The 27,961-nt window shown below is 40.8% G+C and overlaps 5 protein-coding genes across 6 annotated transcripts in view; 3 read left to right on the forward strand and 2 right to left on the reverse strand.

The window, feature by feature from the left end:
• Positions 1-2,555: 2,555 nt before the first annotated feature.
• On the reverse strand, positions 2,556-4,119 carry LOC135349710 (uncharacterized). The gene is made up of 5 exons (XM_064548664.1): positions 3,762-4,119; positions 3,449-3,703; positions 3,175-3,379; positions 2,914-3,108; positions 2,556-2,862 (listed from the first exon to the last, which is right to left on the reverse strand). The coding sequence occupies exons 1-3, from the start codon at positions 4,117-4,119 to the stop codon at positions 3,288-3,290; spliced, it is 705 nt and encodes a 234-aa protein (XP_064404734.1). The 3' UTR covers positions 2,556-2,862; positions 2,914-3,108; positions 3,175-3,287.
• Positions 4,120-10,353: 6,234 nt separating this feature from the next.
• On the forward strand, positions 10,354-14,252 carry LOC135347276 (uncharacterized). Its single transcript, XM_064545202.1, has 7 exons — positions 10,354-10,501; positions 12,232-12,537; positions 12,614-12,889; positions 12,953-13,135; positions 13,188-13,403; positions 13,600-13,803; positions 13,852-14,252. The coding sequence occupies exons 1-7, from the start codon at positions 10,480-10,482 to the stop codon at positions 14,118-14,120; spliced, it is 1,476 nt and encodes a 491-aa protein (XP_064401272.1). The 5' UTR covers positions 10,354-10,479; the 3' UTR covers positions 14,121-14,252.
• Positions 14,253-14,290: 38 nt separating this feature from the next.
• The window catches only part of LOC135347382 (uncharacterized), a 124,305-nt gene continuing 110,634 nt past the window's right edge, over positions 14,291-27,961 (reverse strand). The window contains exons 14-19 of the mRNA XM_064545347.1: positions 18,182-22,360; positions 16,141-16,283; positions 15,897-16,064; positions 15,500-15,641; positions 14,861-14,970; positions 14,291-14,413 (exon numbers count right to left, since the gene is read on the reverse strand). The gene's annotated coding sequence lies outside the window, so the exon portion shown is untranslated. The remainder of the gene's footprint in view (positions 14,414-14,860; positions 14,971-15,499; positions 15,642-15,896; positions 16,065-16,140; positions 16,284-18,181; positions 22,361-27,961) is intronic.
• LOC135347356 (uncharacterized) lies at positions 19,481-21,412 on the forward strand. Of its 2 annotated transcripts, none has more exons than XM_064545320.1 (5): positions 19,481-19,608; positions 19,667-20,060; positions 20,192-20,506; positions 21,037-21,134; positions 21,230-21,412. In XM_064545320.1, exons 1-4 carry the CDS (start codon positions 19,594-19,596, stop codon positions 21,102-21,104), a joined length of 792 nt encoding a protein of 263 aa, XP_064401390.1. In that variant the 5' UTR covers positions 19,481-19,593; the 3' UTR covers positions 21,105-21,134; positions 21,230-21,412. The 2 variants fall into 2 exon arrangements, with proteins under 2 accessions (XP_064401390.1, XP_064401398.1); XM_064545328.1 differs by having other exon boundaries at positions 21,037-21,104.
• Positions 25,909-27,654, forward strand: LOC135347318 (titin-like). The gene is made up of 6 exons (XM_064545271.1): positions 25,909-26,048; positions 26,208-26,552; positions 26,606-26,878; positions 26,928-27,106; positions 27,176-27,382; positions 27,436-27,654. Exons 1-4 carry the CDS (start codon positions 25,997-25,999, stop codon positions 27,104-27,106), a joined length of 849 nt encoding a protein of 282 aa, XP_064401341.1. The 5' UTR covers positions 25,909-25,996; the 3' UTR covers positions 27,176-27,382; positions 27,436-27,654.

Raw genomic sequence — 27,961 nt, forward strand, 5'->3', positions numbered from 1 at the left:
AATATCACTCTGGACTGGGAGGCTCCCTCCTCTGTGTGTCTATCAGGTATGTCCTCATCATCTCCCCAACATCTCTCTCTGGGTCACCAGTCACTGTGGACACCACCTTAGCACAAATCACTGTCTCCTACAACGTTCTATACAATGTGACTATCAGAGCTGACAACTGTGCTGGAATGAATGAAACTAGAATTGTGAATCTGAGTAAGCTCATTAAACGTAATGTACATTGTATATCTATGCTCCTTCTCTTACAGTTGTGTGCCCCACACCGTCTACTGCTGCTGGTGTTACCATCATCAACACACCTCCGGTCACTATTAGTGGATCCATGCTCACCTTCACTTGCAGTGGAGACAATGAAGTGAGAACCTCAACCTGTGGCAGTAATGGATAGTCTCCTGACCCTGGGACCTTTGACTGCAGCAGTCCGATTACAGGTATATAATCTTAATCACATAAATTTGTACATGCTTCTTTTCATTGGTGTCCTCATTAGATCCCCCAGTCACCTGTGGCTCTCCTGATGCACCATCTAGAGGTAGTGTGGACATCAGTGGTGGGACACCACCCTTCTCACTGGGTTCAGAGGTCACCTATCGCTGTGACGAGGGACTGTTCCCCTTTGATGTGAGGACCAGCACATGCACTGATGTGGGGAGTAGGGGAGAGTGGGTGGAGAATCCTGGGAGCTTGATGTGCAGGGAGAGACCAGGTGAAATGTAGTTGATCAGAACAAAATTTTGCTGCGAAAAAATAATTTCTGTCTGCATGATCTGTCTACAATTGTATTCAATGGCAGGTCATATAATATCAGGTGCTCATGCTGAGCTGATGAGATACAAACATCTATCATGTGCTATAGTCATAGTATAATCATATGATATTTTCTGACCGTCCATATAATTATAGTCAACTGCACTGTACCTGTTGAGCCCTGCAACGGTGCTATAGTGGACCATGAGAGGTTGAACGAGACAGTGTTGGAGGGAACAGTGCTGACTTACCAGTGTGACAATGGACTCTCACTGACTGAACCCAACAACACCACGTGCACTAATGCTGGAGTCTGGAGCACTGAGCCTGAGGCAATCAAGTGTGTACTTAGGACTGAAGGTGATGAGCTTTGTAATTGTTTGCTATCTAATACCGGTATCTCATCTCACAGTTTCTACTGTCGCTCCTTTGTTATCCACTTCTGCAATTGTCACTATCAGTGTGGTCATCACTTTCATTGTCACTCTAGTCATTGGATTCCTCACTGGACTGCTGGTAATGCATCTTTTCTCTCGTAAGAAGGCGGTGTACTTCCCGGCAACTGAAGGACAAGCAAATGTAGGACCCACTGCACCAGCTGTTTTTGTTTATGAAGAGGTGTCACCCAAAGAGGAGATTGAACTTAACACTAACCAGGCGTATGGACCATTAGGACTGTGAAACTCGCTTATTTTAATATTCAATAGCAATCAACAAGTTAATTGCAATCATTCTGGCATTTTGTTTGTTTTATAGAACTGTAATTATATATATAGACTCGCTAGTGTTTTGATAGTGTAGATTAATTGTCTCAAATTACATTTATATCACCGTTATTTTTTGCTGTAAAACCTGTCGTTATTATGTAAGTTTTCTGACTTCCTCAATCAGAAATAGAATAAAGTGGTGTGGTTTCTTAATGAATCAAGTGATCAAACTCGACAGTTATTATAACTACGCCTCGGTGTGCAGTAGTATGTGCATTATATATACCCTAGCTTTCAATATAATCTATTGTTTTCATTGCAGCTTTCATTATTCAGTATCGGATACGTAATGTTGACAATGTAAACAATAACACTGCATCTGTTCATATAATTATTTAAACTGATGAACAAAGAGTAAGAAAAAACAACAATTAAGAGAATTAATTATATATATACAACAGTTACTGTTCTGTCAGATTCCTGCAGCAAATATAACTTATTGTAATTTTTTTACACCAGCACTAAAGCTTGTCAGGAAATAAGCCATGCAGAAGAAATCTCAAAAAGATACTCACCCATTTTAGCTTTCAGTACAATTTTCCTGTAATCAATTATCTATTACTGAATTGCACCTCATATCATAATTATTGTCATCCGGAATTTGAACTCCTCTCTGCAACGTACATTTGCATGTATGTGCTTTTTGATTTCTTTACAACTGTTGGACAGTCTAATCAACTTCAACATAAACACCATTCATGGTGTTTCTGGTGTTTCCTATGCAAACAATTTTATATTGAGTAGTGAGAAGCTGAATGTATAGACACACAGTTCATTGTGTTGGTTTAATTGGGACTGAACTGATCGAACACTGAGAATAAATTATTATAATTTATAGGGCATGTATAGCTGTTGTATATACATCATAATAATATATAATTATTGTCACCTGCAGTTTCCCCAACCAAAGGAATTGATATAACATGCATGCAGTATTATTCTCTGTGGCACTGAGACATCTATGTAATTATATACATAATATACCAAAATTGTAATTATATAGTCCTATGAACCGACATGTACAATGTATAGTGCAGCATCATAAAAACACTAAATGACAATTCTTACAGTCCAACTGGTCCATATGCTTGGTTAGTATTCAGTTCAATCTCCTCTTTGCATGACACTTCTTCATAAACAGGACCAGCTGGTACAGTGGGTCTTACGTTAGCTTGTCCATCAGCTGATGGGGAGTATACTGCCTTCTTATGAGAGCAAAGGTACATCACTAGGACTCCAGTGAGGAATCCAATGATCATAAACAGAACTGCCATAACAACCACACTAACAGAAACAGCAATTCCAAGGTCAGTACCAGTGAATAGAGTTTGGGATTGATCTGTATATAGGTGGTTCAATATATATACATGCAAGTAACGTAAACACTAACCTTTGCAGACCGTTTCCCCTGGATTCTTGTCCCACTCTCCTGTAGCTAGACAGGTAGCAGTCATTATCCCCTTAGGGAACAGTCCATCGTCACACTGAAAGGTCACTTGTGTACCAGGAATAGCTAGTACTGAATGATCACTTATGGTACCATTCTGTGGTGAGGATAGTAGAGCTGTGCACCTCATTGGAAGAGCTGGAATTATCGTGAAAAGTAAGCATATAATTATGCACTTACAAGCAAATTATTATTACGGCTCACGAGTTGTGGGGGAAGGTTGGGTAAGTTGGCTACACTCAGTAGTCTCAGGATCTGGACTCCACATCAGTGTACTCTCACATGTAACCACTGAAACAGCAGATACATACCCAGCGTCACACTGGATGGTTACTATGGATTTTGGCAATCTGCTGGACACCGGTTTCAAAGGCTCCGTTTGTAGAGTTGGTCAACATAGGACAGCCGCCTGAGAGGGAATCAGATATTAATGTGACTGTATGTGTATTCAATAATATTGATACTTGGCAGCTCTTACCAATCAAAAAGTTATACTCAGCAGTCGTACTGTTTCCAGCACAGTTGGTAGCTACAACACTGACAGTGTAGTCCAGATTGTATTGAGCAGTCACAGTGACGGAGACAGTAGCAGAGAGCTGGGCCGGAGGTGAGATGATCACTGTGTAGGTTCGATCACCAGTCTCAGTAGGAGGGTTCCAACCAACAGTTACACTAACTTTATCGGCTGAGCTACTCAGAATTGAGTCACTGAATCCATTTGGTGGTGTGGTAGCTGTAGAAAAGTATTATGCTTTGCAAAACTTGCTTTGCATGCATAATTATAATCTCACTTGCTGTCAGTATAGTTAGTTCTTCCCTCAACTCAGGCTGCAATAAAGGAAGACAACTAATAGTGATTCCCTCCACCGTAGGGAAACTCAAACTGGAGGTGATCGCTGAACTAGTAGAATTAAACATGATAAATGTAACGGTGTACTGATCTCGTTGGAATGGAAGTTCTGTTATGCTATCAAGTATCAAGTCTCTTGTTGGATCAGGTACGTCCCATTCCAGCAAAGCCCTAGGCACTGTACAAGTGAGTGAGATCACATCTCCAGCACAGGGGGTCTCAGTGTAGTCACGAGTCAGACCACCTAGCACCAAGGGTACACCTTTAGGAAGGAGATCTAGAATCAGATTTACAAACATGGACACTATAGACTCTAGTATAGGCAGGATACCCAACTTTATTTTCTCTCAATTTCAAGCTACCCTATAACTATAATTATTCTCAGAAATCTGGGGAATTTGGATAACAACGTAAATGATCCAGTGCATGACGTTTTATTTCTTCAATCTCACGTATCTATACTCATAGTACATAATTATACAGTATCTACAGTTCAGGCCCTACTGTTAGCAGTGAAGATGACCATCTATAGCCTTGGCAAAGCCGAAGAAAAATAGCTCATAGAGTGAAGTGCTACAACAAACCTACATTTACTAATAAGTCAATTCTTTTGTACAGCTATAGCTCTGCTAGCCTCGATTCAAGGCCGCTTTAGAAGCGCTTCTAAAGCGGCCTTGAATCGAGGCTATAGCTCTGCATGTGTACATGCATGCACACTGAATTTATAGCTACTTTGTCTGTATTAATTGTTTGAAGAAATGTTCAGTTTTACGGAACATGTTACAAGATAAGTTTGCACATGCGTAAACAGTCAGTAGCCCTTTCTTCACTCGAGGCTTGTGGAGGAGGCTAATTGCATCTCTGATAAGCTAAAAGAAAAATCTTCCCTCTGACTCCCTTACTTAATTCATCTTCCCCAATAGCCATTAATCCTACGGTCATATTCATTTGCAAAATAATGATTTCATAAGGTGAAACATGCAACACGATTGTTCATTTGAGGGTACTTTTAATTTTGATCTCTCTGATCTGTTCTTACAGTGAATATTAATACCTATACACTACAGTGACTTACCAACCACTAAAACCCAAATAGTTCTAGATCTAGCCTCAGCTTGTGTCATCAGAGTCGTTATGAAGATGCATGGGGAGGATCTAAAGGTTACTTATAACCTATATAGAAGGTCTCGATAGAAGGTAGAAGATGGGCTCTTTAATGTTTCTCTAGATCTAGACTACACCCACAAATTTAACACAAGCAATTTAGTGGTGTTTGTGTTCTTAAAATGTTATCTAGATTCTGCAATAGATCTAAAATGCAAGTAAAAGCAGTTACTATTATTCAGTTGTTTGCTGTTGCTGCAGGTAGGACTTATATAGGTATAATTGTGTGTTCATGCACTAGAACCTTGACTATAGCTATCCTTATTTTTGTATGCAGCCACACTGACATCCACCTCCACTGTGTCCTGTCCTGATGACACTGTCACCTTCACCTGCACTCTGCCTGGTAGTGTCATACGATGGACGGTCACTTCTCCACAACTACAAGTATTCACCATAACTTTAGACACCAGCAACATTGATGTCACACGAGGTAATCCAGCATTCCGTGGTGTTCTCACTGACTCCAGTGGACCTCTCACTGCCACTCTCACCTCACTGTCTGAGGCCTCTATTGTAGAGGGTACTATGGTGTTGTGTGAGGGAGAGAACTCAAGAGAGGGTCCTCTTACCATCACTGTGGCTGGTGAGTTGACTGCTCTTTGTTTTGTAACATTATATAAAAGTGTGGAACAAGTGATTAATATACCCACATGCAGATCCACCCTTACGTCCACTCAATTCAAGAGTATCCTCTACTCTAAACCAACTCAGCTCCTCTATTATCACTCTGGACTGGGATCCTCCCTCCTCTACTGGTGGTGTGTCAGTCAGCTATGTCGTCACCATCTCCCCAACAACTCTCTCCGAGTCACCAGGCATCGTGGAGACCACCTCAGCACAGATAACTGTTTCCTACAACACTCCCTACAATATGACCATCAGAGCTGTCAACTGTGTTGGAATGAGTCAAGAGAGTTTAATTGAGGATCTGAGTAAGCCATTTCATGGTCATAATATTATACAACAATCAGATATACTTTTAATTAATGCAGTTGTGTGCCCCACACCGTCTACTGCTGTTGGTGTTACTATCACCAACACACCTCCTGTCACTATTGGTGGATCCATGCTCACCTTCACTTGTAGTAGAGATAGTGAAGTGAGAACCTCAACCTGTGGCAGTAGCGGGTGGTCTCCTGACCCTGGGACCTTTGACTGCAGCAGTCCGAAAACAGGTATCAACATGGGCAATTAACTCTCTAAAAGGAATGTTGATCTCATGCATTAGATCTCCAAGTCACCTGTGGTTCTCCTGCTGCACCGTCTAGAGGCAGTTTGGACATCAATGGTGGGACACCACCCTTCTCACTGGGTTCACAGGTCATCTATCGTTGTAATGAGGGACTGTTCCCTCCTGATGTGAGGACCAGCACATGCACTGGTGTGGGGGATAGGGGAGAGTGGGTGGACACTCCTGGGAGCTTGGTGTGCAGAGAGAGGCCAGGTGAAATGTAGTTGGGCCAAGCCAACTTCTAGGCAGGCCGGTAAAAAAATCTGGAGAGTGGGAGTTTTTAGACTCTTAAATTGTTAGGCTTCCTACACCACACTGAGTTTGTGGTAACCTTATGGAGTGGGTGGTTGTGGGTGTTTTTCTAGCAAAAAGTGACTCGCTTGCATTCGTGGAGCGTGTAATTAAGTTGGCTTGGCCTTGTTCAGAGGGTTTTTGATTTCCTTCATTCTTTAATTTCTGTGAATTGTATAAGCTTACGTACACTGCTTTCGTTCCACACTTTCTTAGTATTCAATGGCAGGTTATTGGATGCTCGTGTTGAGCTGATTGAGATACAAACATGTATTCATAAAGTCATTTTCTGACCATCCCTATAGTGAACTGTTCTCTTCCTGCTGAGCCCTGCAATGGTGCTATAGTGGACTATGAGAGGTTGAATGAGACAGTGTTGGAGGGAACAGTGCTGACCTACCAGTGTGACAATGGATTCTCACTGACTGCATGGACCCAACACCATCACTTGCACTAATGCTGGAGTCTGGAGCACTGAGCCAGAGGAAATCATGTGTGTACTTATGACTGAAGGTGATGGATGAGCTTTGTAATTGTTTGCTTATCTACTACCGGTATTCCATCTCGTAGTTTCTACTGTTGCTCCTTTGTTCTCCACTTCTGCAACTGTCGCTATCAGTGTGGTCATCACTTTCATTGTCACTCTAGTCATTGGATTCCTCACTGGACTCCTAGTGATGCATGTTTTCTCTCGTAAGAAGGCAGTATACTCCCCAGCAACTGAAGGACAAGCTAACGTAGGACCCCCTGCACCAGCTGTTCCTGTTTATGAAGAGGTGTCACCCAAAGAAGAGATTAAACTCAACACAAACCAGGCGTATGGACCATTAGGACTGTAAAACTCATTCACTATAATATTCAATAGCATTCAACAGGTTAATTGTGATTATTCTGCCATTTCATTTGTTTTATAGGCCTATGTATAGACTCGCTACGTGTTTCATCTTGCCTGGAGATTGTCTCAATTGCATTCTCTATATAATACAGGCAGGAGGTTATTTTTACTGTAAAATTTGCCATTGTTATAACGTACTAAAGTGGTGTGCTTCTTTTGAACCAAGTGATCAAACTCGACAGTTATTATAACTACGCCTCGATGTGTGGTAGTATGTGCATTACACCCTAGCTTTCAGCTATTGTTTTCCTTGCAACTTTCATTATTCAGCATCGGATATAAATGTATATATTATGTATACGTAATATTATTCATTGAGAACAATGTAAACAATAGCACTGCATCTGTTCACATACTTAAACTGATCGATATACACAATCATGTATGTATTGAAATAAGAGAATATTAATTATACAAATGTACCTGGAACTGCCCTTGAGCTTGAGACAGTGTGTACTGTTCTGTCCAACTTGCCCAGATTCCTACAGAGTTCGTTAATTGAACACACTCAAAAGAGAGAGAGAGAGAGAGAGAGAGAGAGAGAGAGAGAGAGAGAGAGAGAGAGAGAGAGAGAGAGAGAGAGAGAGAGAGAGAGAGAGAGAGAGAGAGAGAGAGAGAGAGAGAGAGAGAGATGTTTCAGTGGTGTCTCAACCCATACACTATCACTAGAGTTACTTTCATATCTTACTCATCTCACCAGTTTGAGCAGTGTATGTCTCCAGGAGGTTGATGTGTTGAGGGTAGTGTCTGTGTTGTAGTGTCTCAGCACAGAGGGGGAGGAAGGAGGACACTCGGTCACCACACACACTCACACCACTCAGCTCTCCAAGCAGGAGAAAAGGAAACTGTCGGGTGTACAAGAGATTCAGTCAATTAAAACTGCCATTACAGTACTCAACACTTGAACACTTAGATCCTTGTGTATCACTATTCACTAGTGAAACATTTATACCACATGCACATCAACAAAAGTACCCTAGCCATATTACACAAATCTTTGTACATGCATGCATGATCAGTACGCATATAATCTACACAACACATACATGTACCTTTATCCCATACTCACATAGCATCCACACACACAACACACCCTTACCCGCTTGTGATAGTGTGAGTCTATACATCCTCCCCTATATATTTTGGGGGCCAGTGAGTACACCTGCTAGTTTCTGTGGGTTGGGTCGTCATAGATACAACGCACAACCCCAATTCTGATACATCATCAATCAGAGGAGCTGAGAAAATGGGGAGAGGGTGAACAACTTCAACATCCAGTCACTGATAATTTTATTGTTACTCTGGAGTAGGACCTCCTTCCTGAAGGTCTGTTAAACAGCCAACTATAATTATGTACATAATTATGTCCTCATCTCCCTAACACCTCTCTCTAAGTCACCAGTCACTGTGGAGACCATCTCGGCACAGATCACTATCTCCTACAACACTCCCTACAATGTGACCATCAGAGCTGAGAGCTGTATGTACTATAATGTTGAATAGAAGACAAATTTTGAATCTGAGTAAGCCAGTATAATTATCATTTTCCTCTTTACTGCCGGCTGCTGTGTGTCCCACACCATATGACCATCACCAACATACCTCCTGTCACGATTCATGGATCCATGCTCATCCTAATTCAGTCACTTGCAATGGAGACACGGGAATAAAGAACCTCAGCATTCAGCAGTATAGCGGGTGGTCTCCTTAACACTGGGACTTTTGATTCACTGCCACATATCATCTATTATTCAGCTCTAGGTAGCAGGGCTGCTGCCTTTGGACCTAGCTATATAGTTGGCTGTTGGAGGTGTTGTGTTGGCGTTCTGTTTGTGGGGGTACTGATTGTTGTAGAGCTCATAGTTGTTTGTTAATCACCAAGAACTTGAAAAGTGGAGGTTATGGAAGGATGCATGCATGTTTACGATTGTACAAATCATTCAATTTCAATTTTGTTTATGACAAGTGAGACAATGGAGATTTTTAATGACTAACTTGCTCTGGAGGCCACATTGAGTTGCAGTCGAATCAGGCTTATATTTTTGAGAAATCAAATAATTATATGCTACTTGATCTTGATTGCGAACTGTTTGTTTACTTATCAATATAATGGTCATGATTGCATTCATCTTAATTGTCAACAGAACAGTATCCTTTATGATCACAACAGCTGGCTAAACAAACACTAACAGGTTACTCAGCCCACAGCTATTTACTGAAGTTAGCAATTTAGCAAATGTTTCATTAACGATCTTTACTTTTTGAAAACTTCTTCAGGACAACTCTACAGATAATTATAGCAGATATAGGGTATGGTAAACACAAGGTTAATATTAGATCTCAATTAAACTTTTTTTCGTATGCCCACACTGACAATAAACCCACTGTCTCATGACTGGAGAAGTATGATCTAATCTAGGCAATAGGTAAAGATGTCACATTTTGCTTTTGCTAAATTTGCCCTGTTAAATAATGGTGAACTTGTTGGTGATAAGCATCTTCTGTTAACAGTGATGATTGGCTCTCAGATAGGAGGTATGAATGCAAAACAAGATTGTGCTTCATGTGTGATTGAAACTGTTCCATTTCAACAGAGGCCTTATTAGTGTCCAACACGAGTGTGGCGTGTCCCTGGAGAGGCAGTTTTGTTCACATGCTCTAAGCCTGCCGCTGTACTGAGATGGCAAGTGGATCCTCTAGCGAAGTCTGGGTTGATGTCAGTTCAAAGTACACTCTTTATTGGTTCTTAAGTTGGTCGAAGGGACACATTTAAGTTAAACTTATAGACTTTTATTGCACATGCATAGGTAATTCAACCTCTCCATTAAACCCAAGAATATCCTCCACTCAAAACCAGCTCAGCTCCTCTCTTGTTATTCTGGACTGGGAGTCACCCTCCTCTACTGGTGGTGTGTCTGTTAGCTATATATCCTCGTCATTTCCCCAACACCTCTCTCCAGGTCACCAGTCACCGTAGAAAGTCAAACCACCTCGGCACAGTTCAATATCTCCTACAACATTCCCTATAACGTGACCATCAGAGCAGTTAACTGTGTTGGCAGTAGCCGTGACAACATGGTGATGATCCCTTCTATTGGTTAGTTCATATACTGTATATAGCCGGTAATTTTCGGGGGACAAAATATTCGTGGTTTTCGTGGTTGAAGCTCTGACCATGAATATTTTACCCACGAATGAAGCGACCTTGACTACCTTTACCTGCAGTGCAATCAGCAACGACGAAAATATTATCCATGAAATGTCTAAATATTGCTGAACCACGAATACTTTGTCCCCCAAATATTACCCGCTATACGGTATATGATTGTCTTAGTTGCGCTCGTTACTACCGTACTCTATCGAGATTACGCCCACGTCCGAAATTACGACCCACTGCTTCTTTTGAGTGAAAGTTCCTGTATAGGCTAATTTGCTTCAAGAATACGCCCACAAAGAATTGATGCAAACTTGTCAGCGAGCAGTTTATAGTTGACAAGAAAGGTTTAGAAGTTTCTTGTGTAAGCTGGTTACTGAAGATAGCTACGTAGATAGTTAGATCCAATGATTATTACTCCTATTCGCAAGTATAAGAGACAAAGACAATCTTCTCTGAATCTCTGTAGACGACTTTTCTTCAGCTACTATAATTATTGCAAGCACTTGGCATGCCCCAGAAAATAGGCGTAATTTCGAAACAAAACTACCTTTTTCGAAATTAAGCCTACCTACCTGTAGCTGCTGTGTAGCATGCAATTAGGGTGGGCGTAATCTTGGTAGAGTACGGTAATAATTTTAACCACTAACCACCGCTTATCAATGCAAACGGTCACGAGACCGCTGCACAAGTAGCACTATAGCTATTTGTTAGCTACAAAGAACATTTCGCTGAAAGCTGCATGCATGTACTGCCAGAAGCAAGCCCTTATGAACTCTGACCTCATTTCAGATACACCCCTTTTCGAATTTTTGAGCGGAAATGCAAAATACTTATTTAAACTTCTACATTGTAGATCTATAATTATAGCTACATGCTAGTTCTGTCCTCCTTGAAGAGATCATTCATCAAGCCATATCAGATATAGACTTCTGTGCTGCTCTTCTATATTAAAGTGTGTATGCATTCAACAATAATTACATGATTATACAAAGCAAACTACCTCTTCTAATACTTTTTGAGCGAAAGCAAATCATGGTGAGAGGCATTAGCCCAGCACAGTTTGCAACACTCGTTATTCTGGCATTTTGTTTGTTTTATAGATGTGGTTTTCTTTAACATTCTGATGTGGTTTTTCTGACTTCCTCAATAGAGGGTGTGTTTCATATCATAGGTAATCAATAAACTTGCTGTTGTACCAGCTAGCTATAGCTCCTGCAATGCAAGTACACACAGTTCTTATTATCATCATCCAGCTGTTTTCTCTTGCTGCAGGTAAGTTAAAATACATATAGATCTGTACATACATGCATATGTTTGTTCGCAGATATCACAGTTGACACTAGTCACACTTTGTTCTTGTAACTTAATAACAGCAGTAGACAACAGAAACAGCATAACACTCATAACCTAATCATAACCTAGCTTGCACAAAACTCAAGAACTTATATACAGAACACATATAACTCTAGAATGTTCTACCTAGTTCTCTAATGTCAAAGTTCAGTAGCAGCTACATGCAGTTCTAGAACAAACATTAACTAGAATAAGCTAGATGTACAGTCTAAGTGAAGAGTTCACTTAATCACTACACTTGTGGTTTACCACTTGATCAATAATTTTTATTTATACTTCCTCTAACTATGTTCACTGGAACACACAATTTTTCTCAGCCACACTGACATCCAACTTCTCCGTGGCTTGTCCTGATGACACTGTCACCTTCACTTGCACTCTGCCTGGAAGTAGTTTTATTCAATGGGCAATCATGCAAGGAAATGTTATAAGCACTATAACATTAGATGCCTCATCAAGAGACAGGAATGAAGGTGCATTTCATGGTGTTCTCACTGACTCAAGTGGAGGAATGCTCACTGCCACTCTCACCTCACTGTCTGATGCCTCAACTGTGGAGGGCACTATGGTGGAGTGTGTGGGACTGAGCTCACGAGAGGGTCCTCTCACCATCACTGTGGCTGGTAAGTTTTTTATTTGTAACATAAAATTGTGGAACAAGTATCACTGATTATAATAATTATAATTATACACCCACAGATCCACCCTCACGTCCACTCAATCCAAGAGTGTCATTCACTCTAAACCAACCCAGCTCCTCTGTTATCACTCTGGAGTGGGACCCTCCCTCTTCTACTGGTGGTGTGTCTGTCAGCTACGTCCTCACCATCTCCCAAACACCTCTCTCCGGGTCACCAGTCACCGTGGAGACCACCTCCACACAAATCACCATCTCTTACAACACATCCTACAATGTGACCATCAAAGCTGTCAACTGTGCTGGAATGAGTCAAAAAACTTCAATTGTTGATTTGAGTAAGCTATTATACTCAATCATACGATATTGATGTACTAGCTCCTTCTCTTTAATGCATGCAGTTGTGTGCCCCACAACATCTACTGCTGCTGGTGTTACTATCACCAACGCACCTCCTGTCACTATTAGTGGATCCATGCTCACCTTCACTTGCAGTGGAGACAATGAAGTGATAACCTCAACCTGTGACAGTAGTGGGTGGTCTCCTGACCCTGGGACCTTTGACTGTAGCATCTCAGTTACAGGTATCATACATGGGCAATTAACTTTAATTTATATGTGGATCTCATGCATTAGATCCCCCAGTCACCTGTGGTTTTCCTGCTGCACCGTCTAGAGGCAGTTTGGACATCAGTGAAAGGCTACCACCCTTCTTACTGGGTTCACAGGTCATCTACCGGTGTGATGAGGGACTGTTCCCCCCTGATGTGAGGACCAGCACATGCACTGATGTGGGGGGTAGGGGAGAGTGGGTGGAGAATCCTGGGAGCTTGGTGTGCAGGGAGAGGCCAGGTGAAATGTAGCTAGCTGTTTAGAGGCAATGTTTTTGATTTCCTTCGAAAAAGTTCATTCTATAATTTCTGTGACGTACAATTGTATTAGCTTACGTACACCGCCTTTGTTCCACATTTTCTTAAGTGGATGCTCGTATATTAAGCTGATTGAGATCAATTAATACAAACATATAATTTTCTGACCGTCCCTATAGCCAACTGCTCTCTTCCTCTTGAGCCATGCAATGGTGCCATAGTGGACTATGAGAGGTTGAATGAGATAGTGTCGGAGGGAACAGTGCTGACTTACCAGTGTGACAGTAGACTCTCACTGACTGGACCCAACAACGTCACTTGCACTAATGCTGGAGTCTGGAGCACAGAGCCCGAGGCAATCATTTGTGTACTTATGACTGAAGGTGATGAGCTTTTTAATTGTTTGCTATCTACTATATCCCATTTCACAGTTTCTACTGTCGCTCCTTTGTTCTCCACTTCTGCAACTGTCGCTATCAGTGTGGTCATCACTTTCATTGTCACTCTAGTCATTGGATTCCTCACTGGACTCCTAGTGATGCATGTTTTCTCTCGTAAGAAGGCAGTGTACTCCCCGGCAACTGAAGGACAAGCTAACGTAGGACCCACTACACTAGCTGGTCCTGTTTATGAAGAGGTGTCACCCACAGAGGAGATTGAACTGAACACTAACCAGGCGTATGGACCAGTAGGACTGTGAACCTCGTTCACTCTTTATTTTAATATTCAATAGCAATAAAACTTTTATTATTATACCGTGGTTTTTCTGACTTCCTCAATCGAGTAATAAAATCTTTTGAACCAAACTCGAAAGTTATTATAACTACGCCTCGGTGCATGTGTGGTAGTATGTGCATTATATATACCCTATATCTTTCAATAATCTATTGCAGCTTTCATTACAATGTAAACAATACATGTAGCACTGCATCTGTTCACATAACAAAGAGTAAGAAAAAACAACAGAATTTATTGTCAGACTTGTCCAGATTCCTGCAGCAAATATAAATCACAGCACATAAAGCATTTAAATTATTATTAACGAGTCTCGCTATGTTTTGCTTCACTCAAACAGTATTAGATGGTACATGTATCATAAGAGGTTTTAGTTTTTTGACAATGAACCCACACTGTCATTACAGTAGACTATCGTTAATCCGGCCACCCTTGGGACAGTGCAGCTTGGCCGGTTAGTTACAATAGCCGTGGCTTAAAACTTAGTGGTGGAAAAGGGGGAGAGAGTGGGTGGAGCAACAAGGATAAATAGTGGTGGAGAGAGTGGCTGAAGTGACCGAATGTACATAATTATAGGTAAAGTCATCCTAAACCTAAACTTAATGAGCAGGGCTTTGAGTTTAATGTTCATATATAATAATATAAATAATAATAATAGAAACTGTTACGCAGTAAACAACTATAGATATCATTACGCAGACTCACGTTGGATCATGTTGTTCTATTCTCCCTCTGAGGATCATTCTCCCCAGAAGCTGACAGAGTGAGGTGAGACAGTCCACTCCAGCAGACTGCACCAGGGCATTGTCACTGCTCTGTGACATGGGTGGAGGGAGATGCATGTAAATTAATAACTGGAGTGTATACATTACCTATTGAAATTGTTTAAACAATGGACACAAAAGTGTTTTGGAGCAAACGTTAACCTGTGCTATTGTAAATAATGTCTTCTATACGTTCTATACAGTCTCATTAATATAGTGTTAGAGCAACATTGAACGCACTCAAAGAAATGATAGCGAAAGAGAAAGAGAGTATTAGAGCAACATTGAACACATGCACTCAAAATAAATGTAGCGTACAACAAAAATACAAATACAAATACAAGCAATTAAATGTTCTGTGCAATCCACTACTCTGTTTCAGTGAAGCACTTTACTGTAGTGACGACCATTGCCTATTCACCTCGGAAAAAGTGGTCAGGTTGAAACCTGACTAACCTGACTGGTGGCTACGGCCCTGCACTACTCTGTTTCAGTGAAGCACTGGTGTCTAAGAAATTTCAACCCATACACTTGTACTATCACTAAAGCAACTGGAGAGTTTATATCTTACTTATCTCACCCGTTTGAGCAGTGTCTCCAGGAGGTTGATGTGTTGAGGGTAGTGTCTGTGTTGTAGTGTCTCAGCACAGAGGAGGAGGAGGGAGGACACTCGGTCACCACATCCACTTACATCACTCAGCTCTCCAAGCAGGAGAATGAAACTGGAGAGGGGGGTACAAGATTAGTAAAACTGCCTCAATTTACATCACACAACACATTCACAAGCTGTACTCAACCCTTGGATCCACTAGTGACCAGTGACCACCACATTTATACCACATGCACATGTACAAAGTACCTTATCAAACACATCTTTGTACATGATCAGTACACCTAATCTACACAACATACCTTTATCCCATACCCCACTACACCCTCAATCACATAGCATATCCACACATATCACACACCCTCACCCTTCACTCTTCTCCTACAGCTCTCCCAGCTTGTGATAGTGTGACATACATCCTCCCTTCCTCATTTTGGGGGCCAGGGAACCACACGAGTACATCTGCTGGTCTGGATTGTCATGAATACGATGCACCACGCCAAATACAGCCGGTCCATGATCAATATCAGAGGAGCTGAGGAATGGGGAGGAAGAACAGTAATTGAATTGCTTCTAATCCCAAAACGTATACTGACTATAATTATACATACTCAAGATCACCAGCCTCATGATCAGGAGTTCCTTTGCCATGCAGTTGATCCTATCTTACATGGTCTGCCAGCTCCTCTAGGTTAATTAATTGGTCTTCCAGAGTAATTAACTCTTCATCATCCATTAATAGTCAATCAAGCAGCTGCAATGAGACAAAACAGGTGGTAAAGATCCACTACACAATAAACATCAAGTGAGACAGGGATTTAGCTCTGATAAAGGGTCATGCAATCTATAACCATTATTTGGTGGACATTTTAATGATAAAGGGTCATGCAATGTACATAATCATTACTGGTTGGCTGGTCTCTGGGAGGAACTCCCTCATAACCACGGAGGCTGACATACACAAAAATGGTAGTGGGCTCATGTAAAGTGTATCTAGAAAGTGAAAGCACTAAGAGAATGCAGTGATGTCATTGTAATGATGTAATAAAGCGTCTCATGCTTCACATGGAGGCTATAGGTATCACTGGTCAACTATAGACATGGTTCAAACACTAATAGACAACACTTCATGGCAATTGGTAGAAGAGCTTCCTCCCCTCTACCAGTTGTATCTGGCGTTTCTCAAGGAAGCATCTTGGGGCCTATGCTTTTCTTAGTCTATATCAATGATCTACCAGAACAATTAACTTCGCAACTTGTTACCCTGTTTGCAGATGATGCCAAACTAATTACCCCAATATCGTCTTGCAATGACCATACAATATACTATTTTCATTTATCTATGGTCCGTCCAACGAAGGGCAACCAAGTTTATCCTAGGAGACTACACCAGAACTACAGACTATACAAAACTCGCCTCACTAAACTCAATATGCTCCCACTATATCTATGGTTTGAGCTCCAAGACATCGTGTTCTTAGTAAAGTGTCTTAAATAACCGCCAGACAATGTACAGAGCTGAGTACACATCTATAGGTAAACTCTCAACCACCAGAGCTGCTTCCACTGGTAAGAAGTTCAACCACAAAAGGAGCAGAACCACCAAGGCTATTGTTACAATCGTAGACTCGGCTCTATATATTGATCTAACATCGCCCCTAATACAGTGTATCAAAGGGAAACTACGAGCGTACTTATGGAACTACTTTGTGGTAACACTTGACCGTAGCTGGTGAAACTTGCTCATACCATTTAGTATGCCCCTGTGGAATAATTAGTATGTACATCTAGGTAAACAACTCCTTCAATGAATTTAGTCCGTCAGCAGTAAACTCTTCCACAATGTCATGTGAAACTGCATGTATCACACTGTGCATAACTGCTGTAAAGCTCAAATAATAGTAATAATCCATTCCCAGCGAACCTGGAAAAGTTCTGTCACTTTAGTTTGGATTTGTGGTTGAAAAGGTTAGCCCAACTCACCAAATTATCGCCGCCCCAATGAAGTGGCCATGGCTTAGAGATGGGCGCGGGTCAATGGTTGTGCACACTAACCAGTTGATTTTATGCCTTACTGCTGCCTCGACGGAAGCATGTGTAGCCTTTAAAAGCTGCACTCGGTCAACTGAGCTGCTTAGCAAGCATGTCGACTTGTGCACTGCCCGTGTACACAAATGGCTTGCTGCTTCGTCTTTATTCTAGTCAGGAAAGTCTACCAATGAGTCCTACAGGCTGTATAGATGGTTTTTGAAGTGTCCTAAATGAATATAGCTCAGAAAAACTTCAAAGCATGCACATTCATGACACTATCCAATCTACCACAGAATCCAATATCAATTGATACTTGTTGTTGTACAATTTACAACAATTTTGACCAGTAGAGGAGTAATACAGGGAACCTCTAGCCTCAACTCAGGTCTTTTGTATTGGTGTATTGCGGTCTGGGATCGAGGCTAGAGAACGTCAGTGACTGTAATAAAGAGGTGAGGCTTTGGGCTGGTCAATCTGGCTGTATGAAAATGGGGACCGCGAATAAGCTAACTTCCATGAAGAGATTCCAATCTGGACAAAGTCCACATTATGCACAATGCATTATTGCTTTATATATTATAGTGGTCAAAACAAAGTGTGTTTATCGTAGATAGAACTTACTGTTCTTATTAAAGTTTCCTTTCTCAACTTTTCGGTTCTTAGCTCCTTATAGTTTCGTTAGCACGGTCTCTCGTAATAGTGTTTTGTTTTGTTTTCTCTATAGGTGCCTCAATTTTCCCATAAAAAGCACAGTGACAGGATCGAGCGATTACTGTTACTCAATTTACTGTGCTACAATTATAATATCCATAATTATCACTGAAATTAAGATAAACTACCCCGACCACTACAAACAGACAATCATCTTCCTATAATTATAAAACTGCTGTATAGCCCGACATTTTTAAGGCACTTAAGGGTTGACTACTTTACCCTTGCACGTTATAGCAGATAATTTTAATTACACAATTTTCGTGTATTGTTAAACCCACGAAAATAAGCCCGTTCAAAATGTCACGCTATACGGTATCCCAAAGAATGAAAAACAACTAGTAAAAACATTTCAATGCACTCGTGCACACCACCCTGACTACGTATTTGAAAGATTTGGTTCGGACATCGATCTGCAGAGCTGGCCTGCTCCTAAATTACAATCAAAATTCTGGACAGAAGAAGCTCTCAGCCAGTGTTACGTAGAAATGTGAGCTATTACTTAGAAAGTTAACTTTCTCTAATGAATGCCCTTACCGTCAAATATATGGTTACTCCCATCATGGGTAAATGAATGCACTTGAAGTGTCTACACAGCCAGAGGCTATAACACCCATTAGAAACCATAACCGAAAGAACTGAAAGATAAATGTCTGAAGTTGAGTACTAAAATTCAATTCAGATACACGGATACACAAATGATATTCATGATCTGATTGACGTCAAGCTTTGCTATGGAAACACCAATCAGTGAGTAGACCGTAATCACAAGGGCTCCCCAGTGAATTCCAGACACACCCAATAATAAGAGGAAGTGACATAAGCAGACAGGAAATGACAGGAAATCCTCAATCAAGTGTTTCTCTACTAGCTATTATCTGATATAGGCCATATGCAAGGAATCACACAATCAATCCATGGAAACAAGCGAGAGCTAGATATCAATCCATAATTATACCAACACCATGCATGACGTAATGAATCAGATCATTCTATACATGCAAGTAGTGGATACATGCATATCTACTGTATTATAATAACAAATATCCAGAGGACGCTTCCTATATAGAGCTACAAAATGATACAGGAGCAGATTATCGTAATTTGAGGTTTCATTAATGACTTATGGAACACACTGATCAGTGAAATCATAGATATATTATCCTCCATTATCTAATTTATTCATGATTCGACACGCACATCCTGACTATAATGACGTATAGGCAAATCAGCGCTGAAGTGTTTCTTATCAGTTTTAATAATCTAGATGCGTTATTAATCCTTGAGACTAGCTATAGGCTGATATTATATTTCATAAATCCATGCCAATGCCAATGGTAAGAGTCCTATATGATTATATAGCATACTATAACCAACTGTCTGTATGGTTTATAGGGATCAGTGATTTGGTCAGTTCTCCTTCTAGGAGGATGTCTGATTGTAAATGTGTCTGGTCAGACAACCATTAGGTCTTCTCTGCAATCAACAAACAGAATGTATGTTTGTCCAGAAGAGATTGTTACCTATGTCTGTATTGGAACTGGAGATCAAATTAGGCTATCAGCACCACCATACATTACTGTGTCCCTTCCTTTGTCATATGCGCGTGGAGACACTCTCGGATTAGGAAGAATAGGAAATGGCCCTATTGTATCAAATCTTATTTCGACTACTTCACCTTTGATGGTAGCAGATTTAATAGTGCAAAATTCTTCATTGCCTGAGTTTTCTGTTCGTTGCACTGTTCTTTCACCTTCTGATGAAGCTGTAGCTCAGCACAAACCTTCAGGTACTAGGTATAAATTATGATTGACTCAGTCAGTTTTTAAGTTACCCACCATCCTCTCGGAGATGATTGATAAGTGTGGTGCACCAAGCTATTAAATAATCACGCTATCATCATTGATTTCTTTACCATAGGTTCTCCTTTAGATGTGATTTCTCCTATGATTGGATATTTTTCCCCACCAAACGAAGGTACGGCTGGTGTGCGAGTTACCTGGACACCTAATGATGGAAACTATGACCCTAGTCACTTCACGATCCAGGTGTTTGACAGTAACACTAACACTGCAATTAAATCCATCGCTATTTCTGCAGAAAGCAATAGTTTTGAAGCAATACTTGCTGTACCCTTTAGTGCTCCCATGGATGTCTACGCATGTGTAACAGTGATGTCCAAGTGTAACCAGACAACCGATGGAGTTATGACGGACTCCATTCGGATCAATAAAAGTTAGTGGCTATAAAGTAGGTAACTGTGAAGAACATTCAGGAGCATACTTATAATTATAAGAAGTGTTTAGCAAGTAGACCCTGGCTAATTATAGCTCAAAAATCCAATAAAGCCCCCAATTAGGTGTACGTATACATCCCTGGAAATCAACAAGCAGATAACTTTGGCATATACATTGAACTGAGCGTTAATTAGCAAACAATATCTGTAATTTTACTTTTTTTTATTACTAATTTCATTATCAAATACTCTTCAATGGCGCTGCGATGGACTAATGGACGTATGTACAGATCTAATGTATGTGTATTTATATAGACTCTATTTTTAGACTGTGAATCTCAGATAAGTCTGAGCCACATGTTTTGTTTTTTTGTCAGTTCTCTCAATTTATTGATTTTATATGAGAGTTCCTCAACGATAGACATGCACTGAAAATATAGGCCGTTGCTAGTCTAGCCATCAGTCTATCACAGGCACATTCTCAAGCGTTTCTAAAAAATATGTGAATCATCTAATTCTATTCATGCAGGTATAAAGACAGCATACGTGTTCTGGGTACTCTTTTCAGCTGCAACAATTGTCCTAACAATAATCTAGGTATATATGCCTGTGAATCAAAATTTACAGGTATATGCTAGTAAGACTTAGTGTATATCTATTCCAGTATTGTACTGTCACGTAAATAATATTAGTGAGTTGAGTAGCTGATGCTTTTTATGCAGGAACTAATTTTCTGTGATGTCCAAGATTCTAATAATTACAGCTGTTATACACATAGTTTAGGTTAGGACTACAGGCTAGATTTATAAGCAATTAAACCCTTATAATCGCTAAATTTATAATTACATGTTTACGTATCTCTGTATTCTGTAATAAACATCATTACCAAGCACGTTGTCGACAGAGTCGATTATAGTATGTATTGCAGTTCTATATAATCGTTGGACAGTGCATGCATGATAACCCTAACTATGGCAAAGATTTAGAGCGGGACATTCATGGAATTGCATGGCCTGCTCCTGAACTCAAACCTATAACTTCATTACATACCATGCAGATTCTTCCAAAGAGATCCCATGCAACCATTGTTGGTTAGAAACGTGAAAATCCATACTATACTTAGAAGTATAATAGTGAATGTCATTAAAATATTATATTATACTCCCCCTCTCACGGGCCAATAAATATGCTTAAAGTGTTTACAGCTTCACCCATTAGTTGCACTGTTATACTATTATTATTACTACAAACACACCCTAATAAAGGAAGGAAAACAACTATAGACATCACATGTGCAGTGATCGAATTTCATTTACTCTGACGCTGTATACAAACTGCTTCCACACCAAGAAATGGTTAACCACGCAATTAAATCCACCTACGCACTAATTAACAGTGAATATACCAGGCTCTAATACCCAAAGGCCTGGATCGGAGTCAAGCATAGGTCATCCTTTAGATGTAATAATTTACATCACACAACACATTCACAAGCTGTACTTAACCACTAGTGACCACCACATTTATACTACATGCACATCTGCAAAGTACCCTTATCACACACATCTTTGTACATAATCAGTATACACCTAATCTACACAACATCAACATACCTTTATCCCATACCCACTGTACACCCTCAATCACATACATGTAGCATACTCACACCTTTACCCTTCACTCTTCTCCCACGGTTCTCCTGGCTTATGATAGTGTGAGTCCATACATACTCCCCTCCTCATTTTGGGGTCACTGAACCACACGAGTACATCTGCTGGCCTGTGTGGGCCGGGTCGTCATGGATATGAGATGCACCACAGCTGGTGACAGGTCCAGGATCAATACCAGAGGAGCTGAGGAAGGGGAAGGATGAGCAGTAGTAAAATAATTCATATAATTTGCTTCTTAAAACACAATACCGTATAGCGGATGATTTTCGTGAGGTAAAAATGTCGTTCAACTCGAAAATGGTGATGTTTATTAGTAAAAATTTCATTTGATTTCACTGCTTGCACTGCATTACATGCGTTCCGGTAAGCCACGCCTAAGTTTTCGAGGGGAAAAATTTTGTGGAGGTCAGTGTATTCTTGTAGCTTATATAACAACTAGGGTTTCACAATGTTGTGTGGCCAGATTATGGGATAACGTTAAAATGTGGTTAAAAATTTGGTTTGAAACAACTAAAATGAAAGGTACTGTATAGCAGGTAATTTTCGTTGGTGCAAATTTCATACAAACTACCCATTTGTATTCGTACAGGGGATGGTGACGTTGAACATAAGAATTATTATTGTGCCAGAAAAAGTTTGCAGTTTTAATTTTCGTCCACTGAAACAAAAACCGCTATATACCCACTATATACGGTAATCATGGCAGAAGTTATGCTCTATGAAGCATATGTAGGTGGAGTCACCAACATTGTAGTGAATTTTGAAGGACTTGTAAATAAAAAGCCATAATTATGATACATGGGGCTAAGGTGTTAGTATGTATGCCAAGTTTCGTTAAAATCTGAGGGGGTGCTCATTTTTTGTGTTGACTTGATAGGAATGTCTCATAAACGAAGTAAGTACTTTAAGTGACACAAATTCACACAATGTACATGGTATACAATGGATTTTTAGTCTAAGCTGAGTGCATGGGTTGGGCTGCATGTGAGTTGAGGGTGACACTGAATGACACAATAAACATACGTGGGTACAGTAACAATCGTCCTGTATAAGGAAAGTTAGACTTGAGCCTATGTCATGCCATACAGTGCTACCATATTATTACGCAAAGACTCACATTGGATTGTGTTGTTCTATTCTCCCTCTGAGGATCATTCTCCCCAGCAGCTGACATAGTGAGGTGAGACAGTCCACTCCAGCAGACTGCACCAGGCATTGTCACTGCTCTGAGGGTGTGTGTGTGGGGGGGGTGCATGTAAATAACTGGAGTATGTAAATCAACATTATCAATATTGGAAACAGTGTTTTGGAGCAAACCTATGATATTGAAAGTAATGGCTCCTACACAGTCCCAATAACTCACCAGTCCATAGAAGATACAGCTCTAGGTGTCTCTTGAACACTCTCTCACCCAGTAACTTGTCAAACACTGGCAACTGTGGACAGAGAAAGAGAGAGAGCAACATTGAACACACTATCTACAAAAGTACCTTATCACACCCATCTTTGTACATGATCAATACACCTAATCTACACAACATCAACATACCTTTATCCCATACCCCACTACACCCTCAATCACACAGCACATCCACACACATCACACACCCTCACCCTTCATTCTTCTCCCACAGCTCTCCCAGCTTGTGATAGTGTGAGTCTACATCCTCCCCTCCTCATTTTGGGGGCCAGTGAACCACACGAGTACATCTGCTGGTCTGGGTTGTCATGGACACGATGCACCACCTTAAATACACCCGGTCCAGGATCAATACCAGTGGAGCTGAGGAAGGAGGGGGAAGAACGAATATAATTTGCTTCTTATCAAAGTGTATTGCACAATCTTTTAAACAGCTATTCAGGTAGTAAAACAGTCGAAAGAGCTTTAAGCGCGCTCAATGTACAACAGTATTGATTACGAAAGCAGCAGCTCACAAGGTTAGAGAAAGAGATAGAGAACTTTGAGTGCTGTAGAAGTGAAGTAAAGATAGAGATAAGACAAGGAATGTAGTGGTCACCCATGCATGGTACCGTATTACTAGAATATTTTGCTGGTGAAAACCCTTTGCGAATGAGCCAAATCAGCAGAAAATTAGACCCTTTGCTAATGCGTTCTGGCAAGAATCGTGTGTATTTACTAGTAATAATTTAGGTTTTGCGGATTTTATTGTTGCAAATTGATCAACCATCGCAAAGTTCACAAATGTTTGATGCATGCTCGCAAAACATTCTAGTAATAGTTATACGGTAGTTAGTGGTCACCCACAACTTGATGATCTGTTACAGAACACAAAGGATTCGGAATTAAGGTGATACACTCCATACTAGCTAAACTGTAACAGGTTTGCAAAATACAACCACAGCCAGTTAGGTCCCATAATACAGTGCAGCTAGAATCTTCAAAGGTTTCTTAATGGGGCTTTCATACTTGTAGTGTTGTTTTCACATGGTCAGCTAGTGAACAAAGAGCACGACTATTCTCAACATCAGGAGTGCATGAATATTCATGCACTCCTGTCGACATACAATGAAAAGGTAATAATGAGCTGAGCAAACAAACAAATGTTACAATCTTGAAAAACACACCTCAAATTATCAGTACAGTCTACAGTCTATACAGTGTCTCACCATATAAGCCTTGGTGACGCTGGTGAGAGCAGCAGCTGCCCCTTGTCTAACTGAGGGTATGCTGTCCTCAATTATGGTTGGCAAAGAACAGTAGCAACAGTTTATCCAGCCACGATCTGAGGAGAGTGGGGGAACACCAACAACCAGCCAGTCAGTCAGTACTAGCTCTATAATGAAGTACTTGATCAGAGCACAAAATCAAACTATTTATGCCCTCAAATAAAAGTTCCTGTTACGTTTGCGTTGCACGTTTTTATGGAGCCAGAAAATGCAATCAGAAGAAAATAGCTGTACAACAACCTACACAGTAGCTAGCTAGCTATATAGCTCTGTGTATGGCTTTTAGGATATTTTCTCTGATGAATTTAGTATTATAGGACATTTTACGGGAAAAAATATCAAATAATTTTGCGCATGCGCAAGCAGTCGATAGCAGGCCCTTCTTTTCTATGAAGGCCGGTGAAGGAGGCTATTACTGGACCAGATGCGATACGGGATTAATCGCTGTACACTCTCCAATCACTAATAGCACATCATATACTATTGATTGTTAATCGTTTGTGATGTGCAGTTTTAAGGACATTTTTAGCTGCAGTTTCAGTGAAAAAAATTAGCCGCAGCCATTATTCGAACGTGCAGTCGTCAAGGCAGTTTATGTACAATACCTGCCTGAATGGTCGTCTGTTATAGCAGAGTTTTACGAGCAACTGAGTAAACGCTATTGATTAAAAAGCAAAATGCGGATGATATCAAAGGCCTGCTAACCACAAACATCAAGTCTATGTACGTTGAGCACGTGATCCGCTTCCGTTTCCTATCCCTCTTTTCCTTTAACAATCTATGCTTCTATGACTGCATACTCACCAATAGTCAGGAGTTTCTATGCCAGTTGCTCCTCTGAGATCTTACTGAGATGATCCGCCAGCTTCAGCAACTCTTCATCCATTTGTCAATCACTTTAAAGTCAAGCAGCTGAGACAAAACAGACGGTAAAGATCCACTACACAATAAACATGAACTTGATATTTATCACTAGTAGTGAGACAGAGATAAAGTGCTTGTGCACGCACACGCGCACACGTACCTAGGCACATGCATGGCTACGCTCATGCAGTTTATAATTATTACACGCGTGGATCATGGATAGATCTAGTTGTCTGCTAGGATGATAGTACTATAAACAACAAGAGTATGGGGTTCATCTTCATTGGTTTATTTATGGCGATAGTGACTAAATCTAGAGGTATGATTGTACTGACATTAGCTAAATATTAATAGATCTATCATAGATACTGTACACTATGTAAAGGTAAAGCGCATAATTTTTATGTATTTTGAAGGATAGTACAATTAATTAATGATATATGAATTTAACGCTAACTTAATTTGCTCTACCAAAAAGAGGCGTCTCTAATGTCCAACACGAGTGTAGCATGTCCTGGTGAGGCTGTTTTGTTCACATGCTCTTCGCCTGGTACTGCATTGAGATGGCAAGTGCATCTACTATCACCAGCAGGGTGGTCACTGCAAACTATCTTCCTTCTCTCAAAAGTTGGTGTTCCAAGGACACTTGGATCAGGAGTGATCATGTTTGAGGCTGTTCTTGTGAGCAACGATAGTGGAACTCTGACGTCCACTCTCATCAACCTCAGTGAAGTGTCTGTACTGGATGGTAGCAATATCACCTGCACTGTTGTCGATTCAAATGGTATAGTTGTTGCACTACAGCAGACAATCTCAGTTGCTGGTGAGTAGCTATCTTTATATATTAATGTAACTTATTGCTTATGTTACACACAGGTACTTCAACTTCTCCATTAAATCCAAGAATATCCTCCACTCAGAACCAGCTCAGTTTCTCTATAGTCACTCTGGAGTGGGACCCTCCCTCCTCTACTGGTGGAGTGTCTGTCAGCTATGTCCTTATCATATTCCCAACACCTCTCTCTGGGTCACCAGTCACCATGGATACCACCTCAGCACTAACAACTGTCTCCTACAACACTCCCTATGATGTGACCATCAAAGCTGTCAACTGTGTTGGAATGAGTGAAACTAGAATTGTAGATCTGAGTAGGTCAATTTAATATCATTACAGTCATGTAAAATAATTATAATGCAGTTGTGTGCCGCACACCGTTTACTGCTGCTGGCGTGACCATCACTAACTCACCTCCTGTCACTATTGGTGGATCCATGCTACCTTCACTTGCAGTGGAGACAATGAAGCCAGAACCTCAACCTGTGGTAGTAGTGGGTGGTCTCCTGACCCTGGGACCTTTGACTGCAGCAATCCTATAGGTATACTGTATAATTTAATGTATCATACATGTAGCAATTCATTTTTTGGCGGCTTTCCTCCACTCGCAGTCGCCTGTGGCTCTCCAGCTGTACCTTCTGGAGGCAGTGTGGACATCAGTGGTAGGACACCACCCTTCTCACAGTGTTCACAGGTTACCTATCGGTGTGACGAGGGACTGTTCCCCCTTGATGTGAGGACCAGTACATGCACTGATGTGGGGGGTAGGGGAGAGTGGGTGGAGAATCCTGGGAGCTTGGTGTGCAGAGAGAGGCCAGGTAAAACATATCTAACGTATGATAAGCAATATCCTCCTTTTTGCTATTCACAGCCAACTGCACTCTTCCTGCTGAGCCATTCAACGGTACTATAGTGAACTATGAGAGGTTGAATGAGACAGTGTTGGAGAGAACAGTGCTGACTTACCAGTGTGACAATGGACTCATATTGACTGGACCTAACACCATCACTTGCACTAATGCTCGAGTCTGGAGTACTAATCCTGACGCAATCATGTGTGTGTTCGCTGAAGGTGGGTTATAATTAATAAGTATATATAGCGGGTAATTTTTGTGAGGTAAAATATTCGCTATTTTTGTGGGGCAAGCTGACCTCCACGAAATTTTCCCCACCAAAACTAAGGCTTGGTTTACCAAACGCATGCAATGTAGTGCATGCATGTAATTAATGAAGTCAAATGAAATTTTTACTAGAGAATCATCGTGTTTGAGTTGAATGCATTTTTTACCCCACGAAAATTACCTGCTATACGATAGAGCATTCTATAGATGATCCGTAGCTGCTTCATATAGCTCAAGTTAGGTACATTCATGTGAGGCTTATACTAAACAGTGTTT

Source organism: Halichondria panicea, chromosome 1 (assembly GCF_963675165.1).
Source record: "Halichondria panicea chromosome 1, odHalPani1.1, whole genome shotgun sequence".
In the NCBI taxonomy this organism is placed as follows: domain Eukaryota; kingdom Metazoa; phylum Porifera; class Demospongiae; order Suberitida; family Halichondriidae; genus Halichondria; species Halichondria panicea.

Bases quoted from the DNA above. Each gene is read 5' to 3' on its own strand.
- LOC135349710 (XM_064548664.1), bottom strand. From the start codon at position 4,119: ATGTTTGTAAATCTGATTCTAGATCTCCTTCCTAAAGGTGTACCCTTG. The intron at 3,704-3,761 runs GTGAGATTATAA...ACTTTTCTACAG, and splicing joins ACTAACTATACTGACAGCAA to CTACCACACCACCAAATGGA. The intron at 3,380-3,448 runs GTAAGAGCTGCC...ATTCCCTCTCAG, and splicing joins TGAGTATAACTTTTTGATTG to GCGGCTGTCCTATGTTGACC.
- LOC135347276 (XM_064545202.1), top strand. From the start codon at position 10,480: ATGGTGATGATCCCTTCTATTG. The intron at 12,538-12,613 runs GTAAGTTTTTTA...ATACACCCACAG, and splicing joins TCTCACCATCACTGTGGCTG to ATCCACCCTCACGTCCACTC. The intron at 13,136-13,187 runs GTATCATACATG...CTCATGCATTAG, and splicing joins CTGTAGCATCTCAGTTACAG to ATCCCCCAGTCACCTGTGGT.
- LOC135347356 (XM_064545320.1), top strand. The intron at 20,061-20,191 runs GTACTAGGTATA...TCTTTACCATAG, and splicing joins AGCTCAGCACAAACCTTCAG to GTTCTCCTTTAGATGTGATT. The intron at 20,507-21,036 runs GTTAGTGGCTAT...CTATTCATGCAG, and splicing joins CTCCATTCGGATCAATAAAA to GTATAAAGACAGCATACGTG.
- LOC135347318 (XM_064545271.1), top strand. From the start codon at position 25,997: ATGGGGTTCATCTTCATTGGTTTATTTATGGCGATAGTGACTAAATCT. The intron at 26,049-26,207 runs GTATGATTGTAC...TCTACCAAAAAG, and splicing joins GATAGTGACTAAATCTAGAG to AGGCGTCTCTAATGTCCAAC. The intron at 26,879-26,927 runs GTAGGTCAATTT...ATTATAATGCAG, and splicing joins AACTAGAATTGTAGATCTGA to TTGTGTGCCGCACACCGTTT.